This window comes from Erithacus rubecula (genome assembly GCF_903797595.1).
Source record: "Erithacus rubecula genome assembly, chromosome: 5".
NCBI classification, from domain to species: domain Eukaryota; kingdom Metazoa; phylum Chordata; class Aves; order Passeriformes; family Muscicapidae; genus Erithacus; species Erithacus rubecula.
Genome location: NC_136687.1, coordinates 15,142,004 through 15,164,769, shown reverse-complemented (window position 1 = coordinate 15,164,769; position 22,766 = coordinate 15,142,004). Strand labels below are relative to the sequence as shown.

Below are 22,766 nucleotides of genomic sequence, written 5' to 3'. Positions count from 1 at the left end.
TGTTGTCTGAATTCAATTGGTTTTCAAGACAGGACACAAGGGTATGAAGGAAGTCAAGGACATGAACAATGGCAGCACAGAACACAGGCTAATAAAGAACAGCTTAGATGCTGTAAGTGCAAAAACATCTGACAACTCAAATGAAAAATCTGGTTTTTTTTTTTTTTTGGTGTTTTTGTGGGGTTTTTTTTTGGGTTTTTTTTTTGGTTTTTTTTTTTTTTTTTGTTTTTTTTGTTTTGTTTTGTTTTGTTTTGTTTTCCAAAAAGCATAAAGCCACATGATTTACAGCAATTTTCAGATTAGGAAGATATTTGAGTAAGAGCATGACAAATCATTTCTCTTGTGTGTGTTAAGCAGGGAGGATTAGCTATCCAAGTAGCAAAATCATCTATTTTTGAAGCAGTCAAATGGAATATGGTTTAAGTTTTACCCAAGAAATATTAAGGTAGGAATACCAAGGATAAGTTGCAGGTAATTCAGTGAAATCTGCATTGGTAAATTAAATATATTAAGGTGAAGAAGTTAATACCTCAACAGATTTCTTTAGCTCATTTAAATTTGTTTTGCATTTATTCAATACACTGCCTTATGGACAATGCACTTTTTCATTATTTGTATGTAGTTATTCTGCATTTATATGCATATATCATATAAAAATGTTTAAATTTTAGCACACTTCTAAATTTTTGATTAAGCACACAAATTAGTTGTTTTATACTGGAGTGGGCATAAACATTGCTTTAACAAAGAAATAATAACTGCCCCAAGACCACAGAAAAGCACAGCAAGAGAACTATATCATTGACATACAATCAAGAGTCTAGACACAGTCAGTGAGTGGCAAATCATAAAACCTTTCTAGCAAAATTTTAATATAGAATTAGGTTTATTTTCATGCATTTATTTTCAATGTTTATCATCTTATTTGCAATATTTAGCCAACTAAACAGGGTCAGGGACTTCTTAAAAAATAGGTGCTGTAGAACATTGAAAACTTCAGTGCAGTGTATATTAATACTAAAATTTTAATTTCATGTCAGCTATTCTGCAGCAGATATTTCTGTTCCATTAGGAACCTTTTTGGTCCTCCTCCATATGTAAAGCCTCCTCTGCAGAATTCTCATGAATAAGTATATAAACAATACATTATAACTAATAATATTACATCTGAAGGTTATGTACTATTATTATTTGCTATAAGCTTTTGAACATAAAAATGCACTAAATTTTTAGTCAAAACAGAAGAAAAATCTCTAGATTTCACTGAAAATTTACTATGCCTCCATAGTCCACTGGTATAAATCTGATTATCTGGTTCAATGCATTAGCTGTGACTGATCTTGAAAACATGGGTCTTAGAAACCCTTGGGAAGGGAAGAAGATAAGAAAAGTTTTGAGGAAAAGGACACATGAAGTACAGTTAGAGACAACATATATAACAGAAGTTAATTTTAATATCAGGACAATTATATAAAGTTGTTCAAAAGTTTTGAGTGTTAGAATAAGAGCTGAGAAAAATATTAGCCAGACCATATAAATTTATTAAGGAGTATCTAGTTACTTATGTGTATCTTTTAACACACTTTATTTTAATCTAGCACTTTCTGAGATTTCAAAGCCTGAGAGTTTTCTGCTTCCTACTGACCAAAGCATATATCAGTATTCATGAGCAAATGAATGCTATAGTAATTAATTTAATTTTTTATCCATAAGTAGACATCATCTTTTCACTTGACACATGCAAGTGAAGAGCCATGTGTGAAAATAAAATATAAGATTAACAACATCTTTGGAGTGTGGCACAGCTGTCAGCATTTGTTATGGAAGCAATTAAAAAAGATCTTGATAAAATAAAAAAGGGCCAAAAAGAGACATAAGAATGATTCAATTATTTTGAAATATTTTATAGTGAGACCAAAGAGAGCTATGCATTTCAGGTAACATCAGAAGGTTAAGATGTATTTTCTCAAAAATAAAAGACACAGTTATAGAGAACTCTTGCAAAGCACTAAAAAGCAATATATTGCAAAGACCACTTACTATGTAAACTTATGCTTATGCAGAAACAACTTGGCAAAACCCTTCCAGAACCTTGCTGGATGTGCAAGATTCTGTCTGATGGCTAAACTGTTTAAGAGGTAAATCACATGTATGAATTGACATTCCAAGTCCTAAGAAGACTAATGTTTTGATTTAAACTAAAAATCAAACACAAACCTAACTCGGAAAAACAATCATGAATTTAATGCCTTGTAACTTATTGCATCCTCTTTACAGAATTCCTCATTCCTTCCAAGCTACAAAGATGCAGGTCTTGCACTCATTTCTGTCCTGCTACACAGACAGCCAAATCATGCTTTGAGCTCTTAAAAATAGAGAAAGGTGCCCTATCACTGATGTTTTAGAGCTTTCCTGCTATAAGACTCTTTAAAATGTCTTCAATAAATGTGACTAAAGTCACCCCTCCAGATGATTTTTCTCTGTAAATGGTCATCCTTACAAGTATCTTTGCATCTTGATGTAAGGGTCTCTCTGTTCAATTTCTACTTATTTAAGGCTGTACCTTGGACCTTTATCTAAGGATTAATATTAAAAGACAACAGAAATGGTGAAACTGTACACATGCCAAGTGTCACTGGGAAAGATTCAGACACAGAGGTCCCAGTACTCAAATAAAACTCCTCATGTATGCAAAGCACTTCCCCAGTGTCTGCAGTGTGATCAGATCACTTTATCTTGGTTAAGTCCATCTGTCAAAATCAGTTCTGTCTGATCTCATTTCCTTTCCACTCTTTTCTTTTTCTTCTTTCTTTCCTTTCACTTCCTTTTTTTCTCCTTTCTCCTTTAATATAATCTGAGTGTTACTGTGAGAAACAATCTCAGGAGCTTTTAATCCTGCTTAATTTCAAACACAGCTCACAAAGATGTAGTTGAGTGCTTGGCATAACACACAATCATTAATCAACACTTATGAAAACAAAGTATAAGAAAGAATGAGATGGCAAGATGAAAGCATGAAGAAAAATAGCCAGAAATCAGGATGGCAAGATAAGACAAGACTGAGGGAAAAAATTAGGAAACTCATGGAAAATGTAAATAATGTTGCCATGAAACAACTGTACAGTTTCTACTTTTGGGATTCAAGCATTCAGCTCCACTCACATAAAACAAAAACTATCCTGAAGGCCGTAGTAATAAGAAGTCAGGGGCTTTTAAGTACACTGAATTGTGAAGGTGCAATGTTAAAATTCCTGACTCCTATTTTCCTTTTCATTTCACATATAATGTGGTTTAGGGTCTTTTCTGCCTATTACAAAGGCTAGAATTATCAATACAACTGTTCCTTATTAAACAGTGGCAATCCTCCAGTCATCCTTCCCTCCAGCAAACCTCCCTCCTCCACAAAATGCCATTGTAGTGACTGCTGCCCTTCTGAACAAGAAAAAGAATTTAATTAAGTCCTTCCTTTAAATAATGATTTTTTAATATCAAAAAGGGAAGGAACAATGAATTTAATTCCATGTTCTTTTCACTTAAATAATCATCATTTGTACACATTTATGGTCATCAGTGCAGGTACTCCTTCCTCTGCTTCCCCTCCACCCCCTCTTGGAAACACTTACTGCTGTTCTATTTATTTTAATTTCTGCATAATATTACAGTAAGGAAAGAAGTTTTAGAACCACTTTGACAGGTTCAATCCATGGCAGAGAAAAGAAGATCAGAAGAATATAAGAGCAGCATTTTCATGAAGGTAGGTCTAGCTCATTAATGGCATTTTGGCCTCTTTTGAAATAAGAGCCTGTCACACCATTCTGGGATAAGGTACCAGTACAATTAATAGAATTGCTGCTGGGTTGCTATTTGTAGGGTTTCTCACAGTCTGTTTGAACATGTGCCAAAAAAAGTCTCTATTTGAAGGGAACCAGAATTATTTCTGCCGATCATTCTCAAAGAATTTTCAGAAGGTGAATCCTGAAATTAAACCAAGCGAAAAGAGATTAACAGTGATGAAAAACTAAAATATGGAAGGAATGCTGGCATAAAGGCTGATAAATGCTATTGCCATTAGAAAGGCTATAATTTATAGCACCAATTAAAGTAATAGTTTTGAACCTTAATGACATTTAATGCCTTTAATACATGAACTGCATGACAAAGAGAAAAGCACTAGGTGTGTGAGGCCACTGAAGTTGGTTAAGTGTAACAGATTGAACTTGCCAATGAAAGGGTATCTCCTAAAAATTTCTGTAAAAGGAGAGAGGTTTAACCAAAAAATCTAAACCAACTCAAATTACAATGTTTGAGATGAATTAATGAATAATGTATTGTGCTTTTCTTAAATCAATGAAAAAAGGCTGAAGTAAGGTATACTAAATAACAAAAGTTGGAAGAGCATTTGTATTATTTATGGGCACTGTAATTTGCCTCACAATGTTATAACATAGACATTAAAATAACAGTTCTATGGGAAAAATTTTAAGTCCCAAAATGTTTCCTGCAGGTTACTCATGGTATGAGATCTATTCATTTGAACCAGAGGCAAAAGTACATCTGTGCACCCTTTTAATTTTTGTGCTTTCTGTAGAATTCATAGGCGTACTAGAACTGGAGGAGTTGGTGCTCAACCAATTTTTTTTTAAAATACATATGGAATATGAAATATTTCTTTCTCCCGTATTATCACAATGATTGGATAAATCCTGAAAAGTTTAGGAATTTTTATTTGGCTGTCTGTGAGTTTATTTAGATAATAAAATGGGGATTAATTTTGGAGAAAGGGTGTAACTGGTACAGATACAATTGTACTAAGTCAATACAGATTAAGAATTACATTTACTGAAATGCTGAATACTTAATTTTGCTCCAAGCTTTATCAAACAGAAGGGAAAAATAGAGGACACTACAGTTTTTTTCCCCCTTCCATTTTCACTGGCAGCTACTAGGAGATAAGCAGTGCTGTTTCTGAAGGCACCTTCCCAAGAGGCACTTGGCAGACAATGCACTGCCTGCAGAGGGAACTGCTGCTCTCAGCCAACTGACTTGTCTACCAGTTGAGATGTCACACACAGAGCATGACAAAACCAGCTCAGCAGCACCCTGACAGTCACCAGTAAATCTGACTACACTGGAATGAGACCATTTTGGCAACTGGCTCTGCCTCCTCCTGCTGCCACCATCACAGAATGCCAGCTCGTTCCTCAACCTCTTCAGCTTCCAGTGCTATTTCTCTCAGGGGTTTAGGCTATCACACCAAAGTCAGTCAGAGAGGCTGCAGTGCAGTCCAAGCACATGCCCTCCTCACCAGCTCTGCTACAGAGGCAGTAGCCACCAGCCTGAGAAGACAGTTCCCAATGTCTTAAAACTTCATTCCTCGACAGAAGAGCTAGCAAGGCAATGCAAAGTCACAACATCAGTATTAGACTAAACAGAAAGACTTTTCTTGTACTTTTCAACAGAGAGATAACTCAGAGCTTCAACATGCAAAATTTTACTTAATGGAAACTGCCAATGTATAATACTTAAGAAATTCAGAATTGCATTTGAAGATTGTTCTGGTCTTTTTTTTTTTTTTTTTTTTTTTTTTTTACCCACTATTTATATATAAGTTAATTTATTAAACCCCTAGGGGGAAAAAAGCATACAATTGTCTACATGAAATATACATTTTAAACCTGTGATTTCATTATATTTATCAAAAGAATAAAGAATAGCAACATTATTCATGCTGCTTGTTTTTATACAACATTGTCCCAAACAGAATTACAACGTAATGAATTAAAAGTATTCTTGTGCAGAAACAGATCAAACAACATTTCTTTCAAACAAAGTTAAGAAATCAGTGTTTCATGGGATACTGAGGAGCTGATGGAGATCAAGGTTTCCACTGAGAGAAAGAACAGCAGAAATGGACAGAGAACTTGTCAAAATATCACAAAACCATGAGCATGTGTTGAAGACAAACTTCAACAGAACCTCAAGGAAAAAAAAATGGAATTATGGATCTTTTAAAAGTAAATATGGATTATATTCTTATTAAAAATAACCTGCTTTCCACATAAAAACAAATAAGTAAGAGTGGAAAAACAAAATCTCACAAACATAAGTCATCAGATATTAAACACCTCTATAAAGGAGGGTTGACAAAAAAGTTTGATGTCAGATTCACAGGAAAATATTATTTATATGAGATACAATAAAGAAAAGACAAAAGGATGGAAAGATGTAAAGACCAGAAGTGTTAGTGCACCATGAAGTTGGCTGAAGCACAATATGACAATCTGGTGGTACTCAGCACTGGGTTCCTCAAATGCAGCTCATAAACATGGAACAGAGGGCAGAGAAACATGTTCAGAGTGAGGGAATCTGAAAGTAAAGTGGATTTTTCTCATGTACTTATCAATAAAGTAAGAAATATTCAGATGAAAATGTAGAAAAAGATTGGCAAAAAAGGAAAAGTACTGAAAAGAGTGGACAATATTTGGTGCAGGTAAACTGGAAGCATAGAGCTAATTTTCTTGCAGTGTGCACAGGAATCTGGTAGCATCATAAAGATGAGTGAATAAATAATAATTTGGCTGTTAAAGCCTGTACATCCTTCAGAAAACAACAGGGAGCCAGCCCATTTCTCCTTCCCCCTCTTGCTGAGAACTGGGGAGCTCCTGCCAAAGCATGTGCTTAAAATGGTGATTAAGGCAATGAAGCCATGTGTGTGGGAACTCTAGTGATTGTGGAAATACTGAGCTCACTGCACCCTCTGCCTCGTGCTCAGCAGCTCCCCAGCATCCCTAATGCTGCTGTGACAGCACGGGCTCATCTCTTCAAGTGTTTACTGCCAGCCACCATCTTGGCATACTGACAAGTACTATTGCCTAAGAACTAAGTGAAAAAACAGATTATTTTGTGGGATACAATCATTCTTTTCAATCTAATCTCAAGGGGTTGCTATAAGCAACAGTTGCAGACGACTTCTTTAAAAAATGAAGCTTTAAACCTCTTATTGTATGGTAACAATAGTGGAATGTCACAATCTTCCTGCAAGTTAAATTTAGTTAAAAGCAGAGAGGACTGAAGTCTTTCATAGAGCAGCTTTAAAATGTGATCAATGTTAGAAATGTCTGTGGATGTGATAACAGGATTACACTTACCAACTTCTTGTTCCTGACAAAATCATAAGAGCTGAAAAAAGAATCCTAGGACTCTGCAGGGTAAGTTCAAGTTAAAACATGGTGAAACATGTATTGGCAGTTAAACAACACAAGTGATTATTAGGCTGCAAAACGAAAATGAATGAAAACTAAAATTCTCTTAATGAAAACCTGATGATTCATTGTCATCTGAAATATTGTATTCAAGTCTGGTCTTTGAAGATTAAAAAAGTTACAAAACAAGTAATTCAGAGAAATAAGAGGAGATTAATTAAGACATGGAAGGTTTTGGCATCCAAAAAGATTGAATGTAATTGGAACATTAGTTCAGAGAAGAGACGAATAAAGATGGCACACAAAATAGAAGGTGACATGGCAAATTAGGTATGTGACTGCATTTTCCTCCCCTCTACAAAGGAACATTAATGAAACCTTAAAAAAGTGCATTTTAAACTGGAAAAGTTTGAGCACAACCCTACTCCCAAAATTTATTATCTTAACATAAGGATGCAAACATAGTAGGGTCTAAAACAGATTAGATATTTAAAGGAAAACCCATTTTCCCCCAAAAGCTCTGGAAATTTTCAAGTTTCAGAGAAATGCCAACACATTTTGGGAGCTAAGAAAATATTTGTGCTACTGATATTTTATTCCTGAAGTTGTATTTTTCTGTTTCCAAAATATCCTTTAGGGACAACTGATGTGGGCCACTGGCCAGGGTGAAATGCTGTTTAATCCACTATCAGTCTTTCCTCACCTCTTTACTGGTAGAATCTTTTTCACTCTATAAACCACTCATTTTCCAACCTCTTCTGTCTCCTTCTCTTTAGTGCTATGAAGCTAAATACACCTCCTATCCATGAGAATCATACAATTGAGGATCATACAATCATTAATTGCTTACTTCACATTAAAGCAATAGTATAGTATAATGCTTTCTTCTTATAACCAGCAAAATATATTTGTCAAAACTTTAACTCCTCTTCAACATATTGACAAGGAAGCAGAAATGATCCTGTGATTCTCAGCAAACTCATGATCCTATAATTCTTCCACTCAGTTTATCCCTCCCTCCTGCCTTCTTCCTTTCCTTTCCTTCCTTCCTTCCTTCCTTCTCCTTCCTTCCTTCCTCCTTCCTTCCTTCCTTCATTCCTTCCTTCCTTCCTTCCCTTCCTTCCTTCCTCCTTCCTTCCTCCTTCCTTCCTTCCTTCCTTCCTTCCTTCCTTCCTTCCTTCCTTCCTTCCTTCCTTCCTTCCTTCCTTCCTTCCTTCCTTCCTCCTTCCTTCCTTCCTTCCTTCCTTCCTTCCTTCCTTCCTTCCTTCCTTCCTTCCTTCCTTCCTTCCTTCCTTCCTTCCTTCCTTCCTTCCTTCCTTCCTTCCTTCCTTCCTTCCTTCCTTCCTTCCTTCCTTCCTTCCTTCCTTCCTTCCTTCCTTCCTTCCTTCCTTCCTTCCTTCCTTCCTTCCTTCCTTCCTTCCTTCCTTCCTTCCTTCCTTCCTTCCTCCTTCCTTCCTTCCTTCCTTCCTTCCTTCCTTCCTTCCTTCCTTCCTTCCTTCCTTCCTTCCTTCCTTCCTTCCTCCTTCCTTCCTTCCTTCCTTCCTTCCTTCCTTCCTTCCTTCCTTCCTTCCTTCCTTCCTTCCTTCCTTCCTTCCTTCCTTCCTTCCTTCCTTCCTTCCTTCCTTCCTTCCTTCCTTCCTTCCTTCCTTCCTTCCTTCCTTCCTTCCTTCCTTCCTTCCTTCCTTCCTTCCTCCTTCCTTCCTTCCTTCCTTCCTTCCTTCCTTCCTTCCTTCTTCCTTCCTGCCTTCCTTCCTTCCTTCCTTCCTTCCTTCCCTTCCTTCCTTCCTTCCTTCCTTCCTTCCTTCCTTCCTTCCTTCCTTCCTTCCTTCCTTCCTTCCTTCCTTCCTTCCTTCCTTCCTTCCTTCCTTCCTTCCTTCCTTCCTTCCTTCCTTCCTTCCTTCCTTCCTTCCTTCCCTCCCTCCCTCCCCCCTCCCTCCCTCCCCTGCCCTCCCTCCCTCCCTCCCTCCCTTCCTCCCCTCCCTCCCTCCCTTCCTCCCTCCTCCCTCCCCTCCCCCCCTCCATCCCTCCTCCCTCCCTCCCTCCCTCCCTCCCTCCCTCCCTCCCTCCCTCCCTCCCCCTCCCTCCCTCCCTCCCTCCCTCCCTCCCTCCCTCCCTCCCTCCCTCCCTCCCTCCCTCCCTCCCTCCCTCCTTCTCTCCTTACCTTCCACTTAACAGGAAAGTGTTCTCTCTGTAAGGTCAGCCTACCAATGGTTCAAATCATATCTTGTACCTTATTTTTCTGAGTTACTCAAAATCTATCATTGAAGTTCAGCTCTGTCACCCCACCAACATTCACTAGTATGCATCTGTTTAATACAAAATTATTACTAAAATTTGATTGTCTAATGTTCTATCTCTTCTTACACATCCTGAGCAAAAAATGTGATCTCCATTTTATTCAGACAGAACCGACAACCTAGATACTACACAGACAGATAACAGATAGTTTACACTGTATCAGCATGAACTATATGCACTGTGCATATGTAAAAGAGCACACATGTCTTTTTTATAAATGGATTATGGATCTCAGAATGAGAAAAAAAGTCAGTCTGGAAACCAAATGATGTCCAGCCTAGCAGGACACATTGAGCACCAGTTTGCAATTTGTTAAATGCTTAGCCAAATTCTGAAGGTGTTGTTACATGCTTACTTTTACTCTCCAGGACAATAAACTGCTGAGGAACGTTTCATTCCACGCTTAAAACTCAAGAGCATTTCTTACATACCTAAGAAAAGTAGAGCAGTAAAAAAGTCTTCAGTATCTTTTATCCAGTTGTTAGCACCAGGAATACAGTGAGGAATATCTGATACATACTCCCTACTTCTTTCTTGCAGTACTTTTCCTTTATGCACATAGATGCACTTATGCAAGTAAAAGCATCTATATACAGCACATTAAATAAAGAAAAAAGTTCTGTGCAGCCTTCTGGCCACAGTGAATGGATTTTATGAAAGAGTCACTTTATTTGTAAGCAGAGGGATTTTTCTGAGCATGGTGAAAGGTAGAAGTGTTTGTATTATACAGCTGAATGACTGTACTGGATCATGTAGGGTCAGCCAGGTCAGTATTAACAACAGCAATAATGAACTGACAGATGTGATTATTATTCACATCCTAAGAAGAAACCACGGTTCCAACTCTGTAATGTTCAAAACCACAGGTCAGATATCAACAAGCCAATTAAAATCTCATTGTGGAACCCTAGTTTTAAACATTCAAAATCATCTTGTATCATCAAAATAGTCATAAGCTATTTATTCTGAATATTTTCTCCCGCTCATTTATTTCTAGTCAGACCTCAGTTACCAGGTTATCATCACAGCCACTTTCCCACTATTTCCCTGAAGGAACTTCCAGCTTCCCTTCCAAAACACTGCCCCTGATGATCCCAGTAAAAAAAAAAAAGATGTTCATTTTGCTGTGCCCCTGCCCACCTTGTCAGCAAGCTCACCTTTTGCTTTTGATGACAATGCAGCAGTAACTTTCCTACTGTGCCCACACAACCTCTCAGCCATGTTGCTTTTGGACTGTGGGCCCTACAGAACCCTTGCTATGACTGCTCCACAGTCAGGACCTGCTAGCACTTTTTGTATATGACATGTCATGGGACACTACCAGTGTCATGCTCTTCACTACAAAGGTACCTGCTATTAACACAATGACAACATTTTACTCCTGCCTTCTCAGATCACCCTCTGAGGATATTGCTTCAAGCAGAACACTTATTATTGGTGGTGTGGATTGCTGATGCCTCTCTAGTAGAAAGTCTGATGAATAAAGTGACTGAAAGTCAGTGGAGTAGTCCAACCCCAACTGGCAGCTAAGCCTCACAAAGCTGCTCACTCACCCCCTACAATAGGATAGGGGAGAGAATAAGGAGGTTAAAACTATGAAAACTCATGGGCTAAGGCAAAGACATTTAACAGGTAAAGCAAAAGCTGCATGCAAAGAAAGCAAAGCAAAGCACAGAATTCATTCACCCAAGGGTAGGCAGGTTCAGCCATCTCCAGGAGAGCAGAGCTCTGCCATGTGTAACAGTGACTTGGGAAGACACACACCATCACTCTGAAACTCTCACTGCTCTTATTCTCCCCCAGCTGTCTATGCTGAGCATGCTGCCATCTGGTATGGAATATCCTTGGGTCAGTGGGGGTCAGCTGTCCAGGCTGGGTCCCCTCCCAGCTCGTGCTCTCCAGCCTCCTCTGGTGGAGTTGGGTGAGGAGCAGAAAAGGCCTTGGTTCTATGTAAGCACCACTCAGCAGTACTGAGAACATCTCTGTTTTAGCAACAATATTTTCAAATCCAAAACATGGCCTCATACCAGCTACTATGAAGAAATCCTATCTCAGCCAAAAGCAGCACAGAAAGTGACCCTGAAGGCAACAGGCTTTCGAGTCTGCACTGAAAAGCCATTCACTCATAGAAGAGCAAGGATTCCCAAACTTTTTAAACAAATTCAGAACTCAGTTTACTCGTGAAGTATGAATAGCACATATAAAAACAACTCATAAAATAGCATTAAGGTCTTAAATGCTTCCATATACCTGCATATTTGTTTTTATATCTGAGGTTGAAGGTATATAAAATTCCTATTGTATACAATGCACACATTTATACAAATAACAAAAACTAATACATAGAAAAAAGAAGTTTTCTGTAAATTAATGGAAAAGAAGTCAGATTACGTACATTTCAGTGATGGTTTCTGGAAGGTTTGTTGGGATCTCAGTAAGGCCTTTCCCACGACAGTCCACAATGTTGTTACTGCAGGTGCATGCAGTAGGGCAGTGCAGGACACTGCAGGACGGAGCCATAAAGGACTGGTGACCTGCAAATGAAAGCACAACATTTTACACTTGAAAAATTTATGGCAGAACTTCTAAAACATTGTAGCCTATCAGTACTTTCAAACTGCATTTATTTAAACAGTTAATACTAACATGTTCATACAACCCAGAGAGGTTGTGACAGCACTACATAATTTTTCAACTTCTTTCACAACAGTCATTCAAAATTATCTCATTTAAGAAGGCTGTGATCCAGTTTTCAGATATATCTTATTTATTGTATGCTATTACAAACTGATTACTGATTTATTTAGTTTTCAGAATGTTGTATAGCATTAAAAAATGCATGTCAAGAGAAATGAATAAACTTTGCTATGAGCACTGAATGTGACCTGCTAGTTTTGTTCTATTCTGTAAATATTTACTTGAATATGGTCCTTCATCTATGTACTGCTTATAGACAATTTTGGAGTTTTCATTCATTAATGACATTTTCATCCAGTCACACAAAAATACATAAAAGTTTTGACTTCACATCTCTCACTCTGCTTTAGCATAGCAGACTTCCTCCCACAAGCTGCCATTCTTACTAACTCAGGAGGATAGTTTATGAGTTTCCCCCTGATTTCTTAGTGTTGTATGTTAAAATTTTTAATTGCATTTAAACTTAATCATTTAATATTTAGGTATGCTTTAGAAAATAAAAGCCTCATTGTATTTCCCTGCAAATAGATAGATTGCACATTTTATAATACATTAATACACTCCTTCTTCTATCCATGCAATGATACAGAGCAGATGTTTCATAATGATACAAAAAGACAAAGAGATGAAAAAGGCAGGACACCCTTTTCTTTCTTTTTTTTCATCAAGTTAGAAAAAGCTAGAGACCGTTTTGATATTTTCAAGGAAAAAAGAAATAATTTCTTGACTATGAAACCACAATTTAACTTAAGATTTCTCTCACAATATTTAATGTCATATATTAATATGATATTATAGGAAGGGTACACTGATAATGTAAGTTGCACTAGGGCTGCTTCCACTTAAAACTTCATGTAACAACTGTCCAAGTTCTAAATTGCTGAAAAGATTTTGAGGCCAGGCTGGAAGGGGCTTTGAGCTATCTAGTCTGGTGGAAGGTGTCCCTGTCCATGGTAGGGGAATTGGTAGATGATCTTTAAGGTCTCTTCCAAGCCTAACCATTCTATGATTCTATGAGACAGAATTTTACAATATAATAATTTGATTTCACATTTATGTTTATGTTACAAAAGTATAAACAATAATCAAATCTAGTATGCAGCCATAACATTTACATGTAAGATATATGAAATGATCTTGTTAGGAGCCCTTTTAAATGTACATAAATGCAGAATAAGTGGCAAGAATACTGTTAGTATTTGCCATGTGAAGATGACAAATTTGATGTCAGAGGCTATTTAATAAGGACAGAACATTGTGCTCTTCATAAAACTCTTTTAGAAACATAGATCTGTGTAAATTTTGGCATATTTGGCAATAGGCTTTTGGGGCTTTGCAGAAAATCAACCAGTAGAAGAAGCCCTGCTGAACCACTGATAAGACAACAATATTGCAACTGGTTTTTAATGCTCTTGACAAAAGATGAAGTAGCAGACAAAATTTACAGAAAATTTTCAATCTGCGTGTAAAAATATTTAAATAAGAAAGATAAACTTGCCTTCTTCCTCATCTAGAAGATACAAATAAAGGAAAAAAATTGAATAGAGAAAATGTGATTAGTAATGAACTGTTAGTAATTTCATTATTTCATATCAAAGAATTACCTTATGCATTAAAGCCCAACGATAAAATTCAGAAAGTTACTTAGGGATTCAAAGTAATATTTAAAAAACAGAAAATAACAAGAAGTATTTAAGGTTTAAAAAATAAAATTCCTTAGATTACTAACGGGTTTATGCTCTCAATCAATACACCTTTTATTTAATTTCCTGTATCTGTCCCCCACAGTTATAACTTTTAGAAGGCTATAGAATCTATGTGAACACAATATTTGCTCAAAATTGGCCAAGGACACGAGCACCCCCACAAACACCAATTAAAAGGTTTTTCTCAACAAGCTCTCATGCTTGGACTATGCAAAAGGCAAGGAAAGCCAACGTGCAGCAGGTGATGCTCACGGCAGGGCTCGCGTTTCTCTTACCGCTGCAGACGAACTCGCGCTTCTGGACCTCGGCCACGTTGTGCCCGCGCAGGTGGGAGGGCGCCGTGCACTGCGTGTAAAGCCCCACGCGCGGCCGCTGCCGCAGCCAGTCCGACAGCCAGGCCAGGTGGCAGTCGCACAAAAGGTTGTTGGAGTGGAGGCGGCTGCACGGAACCAACACCCTCCAGTTAGCAAGAGCGGCCAGGACTGCAGACAGCTCGCCCGGCCCTCCCTTCAGCAAGGATTATCAATGAAACCGTCAGTGGTTTGAGATTTTTGCATCTTCCGCTCAAAGTCTGGAGTTGCGAGTTAATAAATAAAACTATACGAGCAGCAAAATGACTTTTCATTTGTCTAATTAACTGGGATAAAAAAAGAAGGCTTCCTAATTAATTAACTTTTCTCTAGTTCCCTGTTTCTTGTCTAAAAGAAAGAAGTAAATGTACAAAAACTTGAAAGATGGCATGGGAATCTTTAGGCCAAATCTCCATAAATAGTGAGTAAGACAAAAAATATCTTAAGAAAATAGTGGTAATACTATAATGTCAAAAAAAAGGGGTTAATAAAAGATTTTGTTTTCAATTAGATATATCTGCAAGTCTGGCCATTATTAGTCTCTATAGAAACAGACAGAAAGGTCCCTTTAACAGGTCATACTCATTTTCTGCTGAACAAGATAGAGTAATAACTCAATATAAAGCACCTTCTTTCACATCTCTTTTCTGCTTTCCTCTCTAGTTGTTTAACAGCAGAAGGTGGGATTAGCTGCTTTTGGCTGCTAGGGATCTATGTTTTAAGCAATGCTGAAATTAATGAAAACACCAAAGGGAAAACTTTCACTTGCTTAAGTGATGAAATAAAGAAAGTTGTCTCTTTTGGTGTGGTCTGACACAAGACCATGGCTCCTTGCCAAGTGGCAAAAAGCACTTTGCCATTGATAAAATACCAGACAAATGTATCCACTAAATTAGGTAAATTACTCTTCCCTGGCTCTTACATTTTCTTAACTACCAAAAAGGATGTCCACAGCTATACATCAAACCATTACTCAGAATCATACATAACAGAGACATGACATTTTGGTCCTTTTTAGCTGATGTGCTCAATCCTAACTAAATAACTAGAAAGGAAGTGCAGGAAATTCAGAATGTAGACAAAGAGTCTAACTAACCCATTTGAAAATAAATCTGCAAAGCAAGATGAAAGGTGTAACCAACATAAACTAAAATATCAACCAACATTTTTCACCCCTTCATTGACTAGGAATTAAGGACAATATATTTTCCTGTACTAATTCTTGAGTGGATGCTTTGCAAATACAGCTCACCTTATAGCACACTCATTCAGTGCAATCTGTGCCCAGCTGTAGGCATGAAGACCATCATAAATCAGAAGTATTGCCACTGAAATCAATACAGTTATGCAAGCATATTCTGACTGCAAATGGGATGCTACAGATACAATCCAGGATTCTCTGTATCAAGTTGATTTTGTGTACAAAATATATTTTCAGAAAATGAAAGATCCTAACCAAAGAAAATGTAAATATTGCCAATTTGAATAAGTATTTTACGCTTCAAAACAGAAACTGTATTTGAAAGTTTGAAAAAAGAACACATTGCACAGTTTCAAGACTCCGGCCTGAAAGAACAGAATGAAATTCTATTATCAAAATCTACCTGAGGTCACCAAATTCAGCACTATTTAAGTACTCTCATATTTGTCCAAGCAAAAATAGTTATAATTCTGTTATGAAAACAGCACTACTCACCTGTGTGAGTTTCTTCAGTTACAAGCCATATGCTAACCCAGGCGAACAGTCATACTGATCTCAGAACAATTATGCAACCCAACACAGGGAAAAGAAACTAGACAGGTTTGTTGCAAAAGTAATTCTTTATCACTAACAGCTACTCTTGGGCTCTGATAGAAACATTCCAGCCATATTTAATTCCCACTTCACTGGAATGTATGTTTAAAAGAGTCTCTGCACTAAACTAGGTTTTGCCAGTCAACATAATCTAGATGTATTTGTAGTCGGTATAAATATACTAAAACATACACAGTCTTTCCACTGTGCTTTGTTTTAGAAGCCTGAAGTGCTCCTCTGTCAAAGTCATAACCTCTAAAAATGGGGACCTTATTGTAAATGCTGACACAACTTTAATTATAATAGCACTACCGGATGATGCTGTAATTTTATGTTACAAAGAATGTTGGCAAGCCAGTTTAGTTTAATTAGGTCTGCTAGCAGTACAGTAATAAAAGCATAAAGATTTCCCATTTATCACATCTGACAGTCAATCAAAGAATCTCCAATGTTCCTAAATGAAATGTGACCCATTCAAAAGCTCAAAGTAAAACAAATTTTTGACTTTCAAAAAACATTAATTTATATCTCTATATAGCTGTAACATGTTAGAAGAATTCCCCCTGCCCTCATCTTTTTTTGGTTAGAAGGTGAAGCTTTTCTGTGGCTGAATACAGCACGATGGAAATCCCATTTGGGAAGAGGCCATAAAACTGTTTTTATAGACTTACTCATTAATATCCTAAAAAAGTTGATGGAAAAGGATACAACTTCTCCTTTATCTCCTAAGCCCCATGTAGCTTTGGGGTCACTTGCTAGGTTTACCTTTCAGAATTAGCTTCTACAGACACACACACACAGACCACGCTAATCAACCTCATGACACATCAACATTTATTTCAGCTTATGCTTGCTTTGCCTGTATATGTATTTATAGATCCCTTACAAAACTTAATAGGGGTAAAAAATAAAAATATTGGTCTGATAAAAATGGCAGCCAGTTCCAGTGGGACTACTCACAATGTTCTGAGTTTGGGCATATGGTTGAAACTTGCCACGGATAGTCGAGTGATGTTGTTATTGTTGAGAGTGCTGCAAAGCCAAGAAGAAGCATGTTAACATCTTAAGTTTTTTCACATTTTAAAAAGGCACAGCTAATGAAAGTCATGGTGTACTGTTTTTAGGGATGGATATTAGGAAAAAACTCTCTGTCTTTTATATTTTTTTATACCATGGTTTTACAATTAACCCATACTAAGTAAGGGATCACAGTAGCCTATAATTCACTCAAAAGGAACTTCCACCAATATTGATAACATCTATAGTATTCAAGCCAAAATTGATATCCTTACTTGAAGTAAAAGAGAGAGTCCTTGGGAAAAAATGCCTTGGCTCTAGGATACTGATTTCTCTTTCTAGCTTCTGAGAATGTGATTTTTGATAGATGATACAAAGGCTGAATGTTTTTTCCCAAGAATTTCAGAAAATATTAACTCTGAGCTGCCCTTAGGTTTTGTATGGAATGAGTTGCTATAGATGATCAAGCGCTGCATGAACAATAGGGGAGTTTTCAATATGATAGTAGTCAGAAATTGTAACACTTTAGCAAACTATTAATGTAAATTTTAGACAGCGTATTGGGAAACTGAGATGGGAACTAGAAATAAATCTTAGTCAATTCTTGGTGCACAGGCCCATTATGCTCAGTACACACGCAGTTTGTAAAGATTCAGGAACTTTATGAATTAACTTGCAGTTAAATAATGTCTTTAGGCTGCAAATAAAATGCAAACAAGCTTGACTCCAAAAAAAGGAAGCAACCCATAGGATTTACAGATTTGACTTAGAGATTACCCATCTGAGCAGAATGAATAATGAGCTCTATGTGACTAGAACAGTAATAAATAATAACGTCCACTGAAAAAAGCTTTTCTTTTTTTTTCTCATTTTCCTTCATTTTTTAAAGCATGAACTGTAATTTATAACTATTTTGAACAAACTTTTCAGTACTGTCTGATCTTGAAATACAAAAAGGTAAAATCATAGCACTCTGACCAGGATTAGGCTATGCATTTCCACATTAACCAAGCAATTAATTACTGATGCAAAGTGCAGCATTTTACCTTTGTGTGCTTACTCATTCCATGTACTAAATCTTTCCTTCACTGTGCATAAGGGATCTCCCAATTATTCTTAGGAATACATAAACAGAGACAAGAATAATAAAAACAAAAAAGAAAAAACCCCAAAACCAGGTAAATAGAGGAATTGTTCCCCTTTTCAAAACATAAGAAAAATAAAACAAAGGCCAATGTACTGGGTACATCCACAAAAGGTGTCTTAATGAATAAATGCCAGTAAATTGTGTCAGAGTTCTCTTACAATATCCAATGGCAAATGACAGCTCCCACACTTCTTCCTACATAACTTCCAACAAGATTTTAAAATCATGTCTTATCAATGAAGGGAAAGGAAACCAGCCAATATTTCTAGAGCTTTTTACAGAAGGTGAATCTACACGTTTTAATTTCCAATACTAGCTGTTCAATATTTGCATTGCTGTTTTGTGTATATGAGCTATTAATTTATTTTTTCAGGGTAAAGAAAGTTAGATATAGGAATAGATATAAGGGATAAATATGGAATTAAATTATTGCTATAGCCATTTCTCTGTAATGATAAAAATGCTTAATTTCATTACAGAGAGCTAATTTAAAAAAGTTGGCTCAATACTTTTACCTAAGTGTTACATGCTATAACAAAAACTGTGATAATTTTTTTCCACTCTGTAGATACTTTTTTTTTTTTTAACATGTCAGCATCATATTTTTCTCATAGCCTCTCACCCACATACAGCAGATTTCATTTGAAGAAAAAAAAAAAAAAAAAAAAAAAGACAAAAGAAAACTGACATTTCACAGAAATTCATGGGGAGTAATATTCAGGCTATTTTGTATCTTGAACAGTCTCTAAAATTCTACAGTTATTTAACCAAGATATAAGACTTGTTACTTTGGTAAGCATTCAAAACTGTTACTAAACAGCATTACAATCTATTTAAAAGCTTTACCTCAAACTTGATGTTTGAAGTAATTTCCACTTTCTTTGCTTAGTTAGAATAATGGACTCCAAATGAACACAATATGCATATTCTTATTTGCCACTCAGTGTGTACAGTATGGTCTGATCTACACAGCTTTAATTCTTTAAGCCATACTGTAAAGGAAGCTTAATTAGACACAAAATCTTCAGTAGTGTTTGAAATATCTATCTCAGTTTCTTAAAATGCCATGAATTTTTACATAATTTTTATCATGTAATTCAAGACAGCAAACAATTAGTTGTGCATTTGAACAAGGCTAACAGATCATGTATATTCATTCACAAAAATTCTAACTACCTACTTCTCAGCAGACTATTAAGAGGTTTCTTTGCTCTTTTTCCACTCATTGAAGTCAATGTAAAAAATGTATCCCTGACCTCAACTGTAAGGATGACCTTTTGAGAACATTAAAATTGCAAGCATTAAAAAATACAGAAAATATTTGATATATTTATTTTTTAATAAACATTTAACCCTTGCACTTTTAAAAAAGGCTCATATAACAAAAAACCAAAACCAAACCATAATATGCAGATTAAACCATCTCTGGAAAAAAATATTGATATATAAGAGTTCCAAACATAAAAATCTCAGAGAACATCACATTTACTGACAGACAACTAATCATCAACTCAACAATTAGATGTAGTATTGAACCTACAATATATTTTACATGGCTTTATAACAGAGTTAACAATAAGCCTTTTATTCTATGATTGCAAAGTAAAAATCTAATATCAAATTTGGCTGCCAGTTTCATTCACTCACAAGTAAAACCAACTAGTGTTTAAAAATAAAAAACTTTTACCATCAGCTACTCACTCTTCGGTTTCTTAGACAGGCAGATACTATCTATTGCCTGAGAAGCTTCTGTTCTTCAGAATATTTAAAAAAAACCCCAAACCCCCAAATACAACAAAACCCATTTTCTCACCCACTCAAGTTGTGATTTATCAGGTGTGATTCAAATTAACATGAAGCAACTCACTGATACACAAATTCTTTCACCTCTCTTAATGAAGAAAATCCAAATAAAATGTTTCATTTTGACTGACAGAGCAAATATTTCAGGAATGTGTCCTTTGCCTCAGATTCTTTGAGAACTAAGGCACTTTGCTCATTACAGTTACTATTCTCAGATGATAATTTTGTTGCCTTTAACCACACTGATAGCTCCTTGAAGAAAGTGAAAAAAAAGTATGCAAAGAAGTGTTGCAATAATAATCTTCAGTGAGACAAAAAACCTATTTTCTTACACAGAGAAATGTATTTATGCACATAAAATTTAAAATGTTTTAAAAAGAAGATATTAACATAAACATGCCAAACATCTTAACATATACAGATTGTCAAATAGATACAGCATATTGTTCCTTTCACTGAGTCTGAAAGATCAAACTGATGATGAGTATACAACAAAAGCAATCCTGAAAATATTCAGCACATCAACAGTAATGGATAATTTACAAAATTAATTGGGTTCAATTATACTGCTACGCTCCCCCTTTTTAAAATGAAATATATTCTTTTCTTACAGTATCTGCCAATGGCTTTTCGTATTATTATTATGTTTAATGGCTGTCTTGGAGAGTAAAGGAGCATTTATGCCTCTCCATATCTTCTTACCATTTTACAGCACATCGCAGTGGATTATTTTAAGACATCTTTTCACCAGACCATCCTGACACCAGGCTGCAGCTTGCAGATAAGCTGCTACATTAGTACTCCCCAGACACTGAGCTCCTGCTAGGAGTAAGAGATACGAGGAATACTTACAGCACTTCCAGGTCACGCAGAGCCCTGAACGCCCCATCCTCAATACAGCTGATCTGGTTGTAATCCAGTTGCCTGTTAAACAGATTAGGAAGGCGTTGGTGAGGGAGAGGCGTGCTGGCACGGCGAGGTGCAGGGGAAGGCTCCCCAAGGGCTGGCAGAGGCAGGCCATGAGCACAGAAGGGCTCTGGCCACGGCTGTGCCCGCTCCAGGCTGGCCCACACGCTGCCACAGAAATCCCTTTTTGTTCTCAACTGTCTGCGCCAAACAGCGGCGCTGGGAAAGCTCCAGTAAATAATAACTGCACCTTATATTAAATGCCAAAGGAATGCAATTTCATTACATCAAGAAAAGCTATCCATTAAAAGCTCTCAGCGTCATCTTGCTGAAACAATTTCATTAAGGTAAAGGACGGTAAATCACTTAATGTCACACGCATCCCCTCGGTGACCTAACAGAATCCATTTATCAGAGCAGCCCAGCTGCATGTTAATTCCAGCGCCGCGGCAGGGACCAGGGACAGGCACCACTTTCAGGGGTCTCCCTGTGAGTGTGCACGCCTGGAGCAGCTGGGAGGTGTTACCCCTGGGTATGCCGGGGACTTAGAGTAATTACCTCCTGGAATATGCCTACATGTGGAAATAACAGTGTCCGAGGCATTTACAGACCTGTTCACTTATCTCCTTTAGTTCTGCTGCAAATGAAAGTCATGTTTCTGCTGTAACCTTCAGTATCTGGTTTTCTACAGACTTTGTGCCGTCTGCAATTATATGCAGATAGTATGTTGTAATGGAGCACTTGAATTCTAGACATAAAACTCAGCAATCCATCCCATACATTATTAATCCTTAAGTATGAAGTTATGAAAAATTTAGATTCGTTTCTCTGAAGATGATTATTACCTTTTCAATTCAAAACATTGATACAGCACATATAGCTCAATTAAAAATGTCTGCTTAAATTAACAACCATGCAAATATAAAATCAGGTTTTCTCTATTGATAAAAGCTTTCCCTACAAATACTAAAATGTCTCATGCATTTCAGGGCATGACTTGCAAAGCAGTGACAATAAAAAAAAAAAATCTCACTTTAAAAACTTCTCCAAGCTGGTAGCTTGTCAGATTATACATATGAGTAAATGTGTGTGAACAATACTAAGAAAATGAACAAAATACAAATGAACTCTGCCCTTCCGTCTTCAATTATATATTAGCTAGCAGGGCTAATGACACTTTTACTAAAGCGTTTTCTGCGATTCTTCTGAACCTATGATAACATTTTACATTATTAATAAATCATCACACCCACTGCTCAATGCAATGTACCAACTTTTATAAAGTTCTTCTTGTTTCATCTGAATTACTACTACAAGCGAATAAAATAATATCATAATTGTAACAGTGCCTGTGTTTCTCTGTATTGAGAGCTAAATGCAAACTATCAGTTGCTGAATATGATCTTCAATCATTTTGGTGCAATGTTGCAACACCAGTGCTGCAGTGTTGGAATATTTAGGTCTACTTTCTAAGGCTTCTTCAATTTTTACTAATTAATTTCACTTAACAATTAAGCTAATAGCCTTTTATCTTAAAGAAGTAAAATGTATACACATTACAATTCTCTAACCTCTCAAACAATTTATCAAAGCTATTTAAATTACTACAATAGCATGAAATGTTACCCTTGACACAATACAAAAGAGAAATTGTTTCCAGACAAATTGGAAAAATCTTTTAATGCCATCAAATTTGCCTAATGCAGTCTGCAGGTTAATCTGTAAAAGGGTGAGCTGTATGTTTGCCCATATCTTATTATCCTTAGCTGTCAATGTATAAATCAGTGCTGACACAGCTTCTTCTAAATCATCCATACTATACACAAAGGAAAATCTTTTAAAGCA

General features: G+C 36.6%; 1 protein-coding gene across 3 annotated transcripts in view; it reads right to left on the bottom strand.

The window, feature by feature from the left end:
- The window catches only part of SLIT2 (slit guidance ligand 2), a 258,823-nt gene that overhangs the window by 78,854 nt on the left and 157,203 nt on the right, over positions 1-22,766 (bottom strand). For all 3 annotated transcript variants that reach the window (XM_079306865.1, XM_079306863.1, XM_079306864.1), the window contains exons 6-9: positions 20,868-20,939; positions 17,009-17,080; positions 14,179-14,342; positions 11,896-12,034 (exon numbers count right to left, since the gene is read on the bottom strand). In XM_079306865.1, the coding sequence (XP_079162991.1) occupies positions 11,896-12,034; positions 14,179-14,342; positions 17,009-17,080; positions 20,868-20,939 (447 nt within the window). The remainder of the gene's footprint in view (positions 1-11,895; positions 12,035-14,178; positions 14,343-17,008; positions 17,081-20,867; positions 20,940-22,766) is intronic.